The 7,795-nt window shown below is 37.8% G+C and overlaps 1 protein-coding gene across 1 annotated transcript; it reads right to left on the bottom strand.

Moving 5' to 3' along the window:
* Positions 1-3,830: 3,830 nt before the first annotated feature.
* LOC122757025 (glycine-rich cell wall structural protein-like) lies at positions 3,831-4,376 on the bottom strand. Its single transcript, XM_044008127.1, has 2 exons — positions 4,247-4,376; positions 3,831-4,168 (listed from the first exon to the last, which is right to left on the bottom strand). The coding sequence occupies exons 1-2, from the start codon at positions 4,374-4,376 to the stop codon at positions 3,831-3,833; spliced, it is 468 nt and encodes a 155-aa protein (XP_043864062.1).
* Between the last annotated feature and the right edge of the window lie 3,419 nt (positions 4,377-7,795).

Genomic DNA, 7,795 nt, shown 5'->3' with positions numbered 1-7,795 from the left:
ATACAAAAGATGCAAAAGCTGAGCGACGGCCGCTTGACTGACTGAGCCAGTGCCAGGGCAGCGATCGAGCAACAACCTTTGCAGCAGCAGACAAAGAAGAAGAGGAAGTAGAAGTAGAAGTGGAAGTAGAAGTAGAAGTGGAAGTAGAAGTAGAAGTAGAAGTAGAAGTAGAAGTAGAAGTAGAAGTAGAAGTAGAAGTAGAAGTAGAAGTAGAAGTAGAAGTAGAAGTAGAAGTAGAAGTAGAAGTAGAAGTAGAAGTAGAAGCAGAAGCAGAAGTAGAAGTAGAAGCAGAAGTAGAAGCAGAAGCAGAAGCAGAAGCAGAAGCAGAAGCAGAAGCAGAAGCAGAAGCAGAAGCAGAAGCAGAAGCAGAAGCAGAAGCAGAAGCAGAAGCAGAAGCAGAAGCAGAAGCAGAAGCAGAAGCAGAAGCAGAAGCAGAAGCAGAAGCAGAAGCAGAAGCAGAAGCAGTAGAAGCAGAAGTAGAAGCAGAAGCAGAAGCAGAAGCAGAAGCAGAAGCAGAAGCAGAAGCAGAAGCAGAAGCAGAAGCAGAAGCAGAAGCAGAAGCAGAAGCAGAAGCAGAAGCAGAAGCAGAAGCAGAAGTAGAAGTAGAGAAGCAGAAGCAGAAGCAGAAGCAGAAGCAGAAGCAGAAGCAGAAGCAGAAGCAGAAGCAGAAGCAGAAGCAGAAGCAGAAGCAGAAGCAGAAGCAGAAGCAGAAGCAGAAGCAGAAGCAGAAGCAGAAGCAGAAGCAGAAGCAGAAGCAGAAGCAGAAGCAGAAGCAGAAGCAGAAGCAGAAGCAGAAGCAGAAGCAGAAGCAGAAGCAGAAGCAGAAGCAGAAGCAGAAGCAGAAGCAGAAGCAAAGAAGTAGAAGCAGAAGCAGAAGCAGAAGCAGAAGCAGAAGCAGAAGCAGAAGCAGAAGCAGAAGCAGAAGCAGAAGTAGAAGCAGAAGCAGAAGTAGAAGCAGAAGCAGAAGCAGAAGCAGAAGCAGAAGCAGAAGCAGAAGCAGAAGCAGAAGCAGAAGCAGAAGCAGAAGCAGAAGCAGAAGCAGAAGCAGAAGCAGAAGCAGAAGCAGAAGCAGAAGCAGAAGCAGAAGCAGAAGCAGAAGCAGAAGCAGAAGCAGAAGCAGAAGCAGAAGCAGAAGCAGAAGCAGAAGCAGAAGCAGAAGCAGAAGCAGAAGCAGAAGCAGAAGCAGAGAAGCAGAAGCAGAAGCAGAAGCAGAAGCAGAAGCAGAAGCAGAAGCAGAAGCAGAAGCAGAAGCAGAAGCAGAAGCAGAAGCAGAAGCAGAAGCAGAAGCAGAAGTAGAAGCAGAAGCAGAAGCAGAAGCAGAAGCAGAAGCAGAAGCAGAAGCAGAAGCAGAAGCAGAAGCAGAAGCAGAAGCAGAAGCAGAAGAAGCAGAAGCAGAAGCAGAAGCAGAAGCAGAAGCAGAAGCAGAAGCAGAAGCAGAAGCAGAAGTAGAAGCAGAAGCAGAAGCAGAAGCAGAAGTAGAAGCAGAAGCAGAAGCAGAAGCAGAAGTAGAAGTAGAAGTAGAAGTAGAAGTAGAAGTAGAAGTAGAAGTAGAAGTAGAAGTAGAAGTAGAAGTAGAAGTAGAAGTAGAAGTAGAAGTAGAAGTAGAAGTAGAAGTAGAAGTAGGAGTAGAAGTAGAAGTAGAAGTAGAATATATCCGAATAAAGCAAAGATCTTGAAGAGACCCCCATCAACGGCCAAGTTGACCTTCACAGCAATGCAAAGTGCATTTGATGTGATCAGACTTGAAATCAAGGCGATTTTCTGTATATTATGATAATAATATAATATTATTATCTCAAACAGATTTCTATCCAATCTGAAGTCATTTCAAGACGATGGACTAGAAGAAGCAGAAGATAGCAATGATCGCTTAGGTCAAATATGAGACGATCTTTCTATGTGGAGTGTAAGAGAAGAGATTACGATCAAGTTTGAGACATTAGTTTAAAGTTGTATTAGCTAAAATATAAGTTTAAGCATACGTATAAATATATGTATGTAAGCAATTTGAGTTTTTCTATGCAACATATCCTCTTCTATATTTCAAAGCGTCAAAGACCATCTTCCCATGTGTTCTAAAAGATATATGCTAGACATGTGCCATTAGAGCTCTTTAAAGAGCAAACAGGTTCTATCTAATATAAATTATGATAATTATACAATAATGCCAGTCTTATAATTCCTTCTAATAGATAATAGATATAATCGTCTTCTAATTGCCTAAGATCTCATCAGCTCTACAGCACAGTCACAGACACTTGAGAGCAAATTACGCAAACATTTTTGCAAACATGATCTCAGTTAATTGTAAGCAACAACAACAACAACAGCAGCAGCAGCAAAACGAGCTAAAGGTGTGCGTAGAATCATCTTCTGCTTGGAATGTCAACAATTCCAATTGCATATTCTTATTGGCATTCGCATGTGCCCACGCACAGTCTATATATGTATATATAAATATATATATTTGTATATATCTATAGATTCTGCTTGCTCAAATAAATACAAATTTATGAAATCTTTTACTTTGACAGCATTTTTGGCATTTTGAAACACGTTTACAGGTGTTTCTCGTTGTTGTTGTTGTTTTTGTGCCTGCAAGCTCAAGTCTGTACATACATATGTTTCTATGTATATCTGTATATACATATGTACACGTATAGATATTTTCACAGCCAAACGAGTTTCGAAATGTGCGATCTTTTTGTTAACTGGGTAATATTCATATATTTAGCTAATCCACTGGAGGGTATATGCACGTAACTAGTCGGTATGTAACACCTGTGACTATTTATCTATCTCTCTCTCTCTCGCTATCTCTCTCTCTTTCACTCTCTCTCTCTCACTTTCTCTCTCTCACTTTCTCTCTCTCACTTTCTCTCTCTCTCACTCTTTCTCTCTCTCTCTCTTTCTCTCTCTCTCTTTCTCTCTCTCTCTCTGTCTATTTCTGTCCCTCTCTGCGTCTCTCTTTATCTATTGCTCTCTCACTATATCTAGTAGGGTATTTGGGCATGGGCATACCATAGCTACCTTTGCCTATCTCGCTTTTTCATTTCGCCATAAAATATGTTCCCATTGCCAATTTGAATATGTCGAAACTATTAAAAGAACGCTTCTCCTTGTATCTGTTCGCTTCCCTATTGCTTTCATTACCCAATTCGAAGCGTGTGTTGCCTCTGCGTTCATTCACCAATTGGAATCTCGGCTCCCATTCGTTTTCCATTCCACATTTTTAAATCCGCGTGCCTTCCCTGTTCATTTCTTCCAATTAGAAACTCCTTCTAATGTTCTGTTTCTTCCCTTTGCAAATTCGCTCTTACACCGTTTCTATTTCTTCATATTATAGTTCCTTTTCTGTTGGTAACCTTTCATAGTCAATTAATTCCTAATTAGAATTTGTATTACCTCGGCTGCTCTCTGACTTCTGTGACCTGTTTATTTCCAAATGGCGCATGTTCATCCATTCCATTTTTCATTGGAATATCTTATCTCACCTCTTGCTTTCGATTCCAGTTGTATTGCATACCAGCAATTCATTTCCATTATTTTCCCTTGGAATCTCTTTGCATTTCACGGCTCGCTTTCCTGTTCCCTACTAATTCCAATTGGATAGCGTTGCTTTATTCCGTTTCTAATCATTCCACATTGATAAATTCCTTGTCTATCCCAATTAGAATCAATTTTTTGCATTTCCACTCTCTTCCTTATTCAATTCGGCATATTTTGATTCTGCCAACAATAACTTTAAATTTATTCACAAAGCTTATAAATTATTTTAAAAAAAAATTATTTTGTCAACATTTCAAATTGATGTTAAGCTCCTTCTTGGCTCAGTACCAACTGCGCGAATAGGCGTTTGCCTTGGCATAAGCATTGCTGCTGCTGCCGCCTCCTCCTCCATGACTGTAGCTGTTGGCGCTGCTGCTGGCATAGGAGCCACCCCCGCCGCCGCCACCCCAGCCGCCACCACCGCCTGGATGAACACCGGCCCCACCGCCTGGATGACCTCCGCCGCCACCGCCTGGATGTCCTCCGCCGCCACCGCCACCGCCACCGTAGTGTCCTCCTCCCCCACCGCCGCCTTGATAGATGGGCTTAACCACATACACCTCATATATGGCTGGCTTATGGATAACGCCGCCGCCTGGATGGCCACCACCGCCGCCGCCTGGATGACCGCCACCGCCGCCACCTCCATATCCGCCACCACCACCGCCACCAAATCCACCGCCGCCACCAAATCCACCACCGCCACCACCACCACCGCCTCCATGTCCAAAGAGCAGCTTCTTCTTCAGCTGCAGCAGCGAGGGCGTGGCCAGCGCCAGGCAGCTGCTAACGAGCAGCCAAGTCAAGAGCAGCTTCCAGTGTTGCATCGCAGATCCGGCTCGCCTCTGTTTCTCTATGTGATGCACTTCGATGTCGACGATTTCAAGCAACTGCTGCTGGTCAACTAAACAAACTTTTGCTCATTCCCGGCTAATTTATAAAGGTTCTCAGCTGGGGCTGCCTCCCATTGTATTTGGCCCGTTTCGAAGTCGTCATCCAAAGCGCATTTTTCTCGCCGGATGCACTGAAACTTGCATCACGTATACAACAACAACAACTGCAACAATAACAACAGCAACAACAACGGCAAGTAGCAACTAAATGAAGCGAGTCTAGGTCTAACTGGCAACAGGAGCCGCTACAGTTGAAACCCCAAATAACTAACAGTTATTTGATTTTCAGTTAATTGGAAACAGTTCATAAATTTGTTCGTAAATTTATTCATCTTTAACCTTTTCATTATCAATCAGAAGGTGAATGAATTAATTCGTACAGGAGTCTTACTAGAATTCCATACATCTTTATAAATGTCGATGAAATCAGAAGCCGAAGTCTTAGAGTCTAATTAGAATTCAGTATATATTGCTATGAATGAAAGTCAATTATCATGTTATTCAGTCATTCACCCAGCAAGTAAGCTAAAATCAGTCAATCATTGAATCGATCAATCACTTTATCAATCAACTATCAAAAACAAAAAACAAAAAAAAACTAAGTCAGTGTCTCTGCAATCAATCAACCTCTTCAGTTAATGATGAATTTGATCATATGAGAAATATTACTCATACGCCCCATTAGCAGAGATTCGGTTAGCTCAGCTTAACTAAGCAGCTCGTTTAATGTAGCGCATTTCGACTAAATAAATTGTTCCACAAGTAAAATCTATCATAATTAATTACATGCATTGCTTACCTGGTAAATCCCACTTGCTCATCATTCCCAAACAGAAAACATTTTACGAATATTTGAATGCAGTCTCTACATCGCTCTCTCTCTCTTTCTCTCTCTGACTCTCTTCTTTTGTCTCCCTATCTCTTGTTAATTTGCAACTAGTTTGCCTGCGGATATCCATTGAATATGCAATAATTTCTTGTTATTCACAATTTTAGTTTTATAAATGACTTTTTTGTCATCTTAATGTTAGACTTGCTGTCAAACTTGACAGCTACTTTGTTCTAACTGTGATATTTAAATACTTTAGCCTCTACATATGATTTCTTCAGCAATACTCAGCATAGATCTTAGCTGAACTTAGCTGAATGAGTCATGATTCAATTATGGCTGCATCACCTAGTCGTGTATACCCGGCGTCAATTACACAAATGAGCAACTGTTGTTGCATTCATCGCCGTCATCTTTAGGCAGGGACTCCACCCACTTGCCAATCGCAGCCTAATTAAAAAACTCTCAAATAAAATGAGACTTTAAATTATTCCAGAAATTCCCCTAGAGCAACGCTTCAATCGGTTGCGCCCAATGGCATAATGAAATATGATGATGATCTTTAGAATGGAGAAGGAAAGATCTTATAGTCCCCTTGCAAATACTATACTATAGGAAATACACAAATCTGAATGTGATTATATCGATCCGGAAGTTTGCAATAGATAGATAGTATGTTCTCCTATATGGATTACAGTTCAAAAATACAACGAGCATGAATGCAATTTGTGGAAAAACCCGGAGTATGATAAAAGGAAAACAAATTTTTAGTTATTTCATAAAATATATATAGGCATGTTTTTTTTTATTTTTATTTTTATGACATTTTGGAATGATTATAATGTAGTACATCATATTGTATGTATGTGTGTTGGTGTGTATGGGTTATATGTGTGTATGCGTGTGTGTGGCACAGTCCACGAATTACAACTAGAATAAAGTCTAACTCCATAAACTCGCTGTGTGTGTGTGTATTTGATTACATTCATTTTCTTGTTTTTAATTTTTTTTTTTTTGCATTTTGTTACATTTCTTTTTAATTTTTTTTTTTTTTTTTTATTTAAATTAATTGTATGTAATTTATTTATAATTTTCATCTTTTCAGATTTTTGGAGAGGAAAGTTTCAGTTTTTTTTTTTTTTAGTTTTTTTTTTTTTTTTTTTTTTTTATCGCTACATAGGCACGTCAGTTCTATTTGTTGTTGTTTGCATTTGTTTTTTTTTTTTTTTTTTTCTTGTGGATTGTTTTTTTTCTCTTTTCTTGCTTTGCTTACAAATAATGTTAATAATACATGTTTTTTATTAATTTTTGTTTTCTTTTTAATTTTTGTATTGCATACAAAAAAAAAAAATAGCTGGAAAAAATACGTTTGAATAGTAAACAGAAAATACTAACTATATACACATATCTATAAGTATATATACTATATATCATGTATATATAGGGGCGTGTTTGTGTGTGTGTTTTTTGGAGGGGGTTTACAATTTCAAATTACAAAAATACTAAACTATCGATAGACATTTATCGATAAACACAATCTCGCTCAGTTAAGAGAGCTCATAGCTATTCACTCTCTTCCCTCTGGCTCAATCTCCTCCTCTCTCTCTCTCTCCCTATCTTTCTCGAACTCTATCTCTGCTCTTCATTCGATAGACCTTAGTTATAAAGAAGCTAAGCTGCAAATACAATCGCCTTGACGATCAAAAAATAAACTATATTTTATATTTATGTATTTAAATCGTAAATATGTACTGTAAATAAATAGAATTCTCAGTATTTTTTTTTGTATTGTAAGTGTTGTTGTCTTCTTCGTTTCATATCTCTTTTGTTTCTTGTTTTGTTTTTGTCTAATTGGCTAATTAAATATTGTTCGCTTGTCTTAAATGTGTGTATGTGTGAGTGTTTGGGTGTGTGGGGGGGAGGGGGAGGTCACATGGGGGTACATAATATCTAAATGTTTTAACAATTTCAGCTATTGCACTCTAAAATTAAAAGAAAATAATTAAATAAAATATTTTTAAAAAATGCTGCCTTTCTATTCGCTTCTCAGCAAAAACAAATTACATTTTTAATATATTTTGTTGTTGTTGCTCTTGTTGTTTGTTATTGTTGTAATTGCACTTGTTATTGTTGCTGGTAGTTTTTGTATTTTCGTTTTTTTTTTTTTTTTTGTATTTTATCTCATGTTTTTTGTTGTGTAACTTTAGGTTGTTGTTCTTGTTATTAGTTATTATTGTTGTTGTGTTGTCTCTAGTTTCGCTTTCATTTGTTCCAATTATGCATAATTTAATATAATAATAATAATAATAATAATAATGATATTTCACTAAAGTTAAAATTCAGTACTTTAATAAATTGCAAATTGCAATCTACATAAATATGTGTGTGTGTTTATGTGTTTTGTAATGTCTTGTATATAGCCTTCTTTTATGAGCTAATACAAAAAAAAAATTATTTATATATATATATATCTATATAGACATACATATATCTACCAAAAGTTGTAAAAAAAAATAAATAAATG

The sequence above is a fragment of the Drosophila mojavensis genome, unplaced genomic scaffold, assembly GCF_018153725.1.
Source record: "Drosophila mojavensis isolate 15081-1352.22 unplaced genomic scaffold, ASM1815372v1 contig_136, whole genome shotgun sequence".
In the NCBI taxonomy this organism is placed as follows: domain Eukaryota; kingdom Metazoa; phylum Arthropoda; class Insecta; order Diptera; family Drosophilidae; genus Drosophila; species Drosophila mojavensis.
This window is presented reverse-complemented; position numbering and strand designations above follow the sequence as displayed.

Coding starts and splice junctions, on each gene's coding strand:
- LOC122757025 (XM_044008127.1), bottom strand. CDS start 4,376: ATGCAACACTGGAAGCTGCTCTTGACTTGGCTGCTCGTTAGCAGCTGC. Junction 4,169..4,246: donor CGGTGGTGGTGGTGGCGGTG/GTGGATTTGGTG, acceptor GCGGTCATCCAG/GCGGCGGCGGTGGTGGCCAT.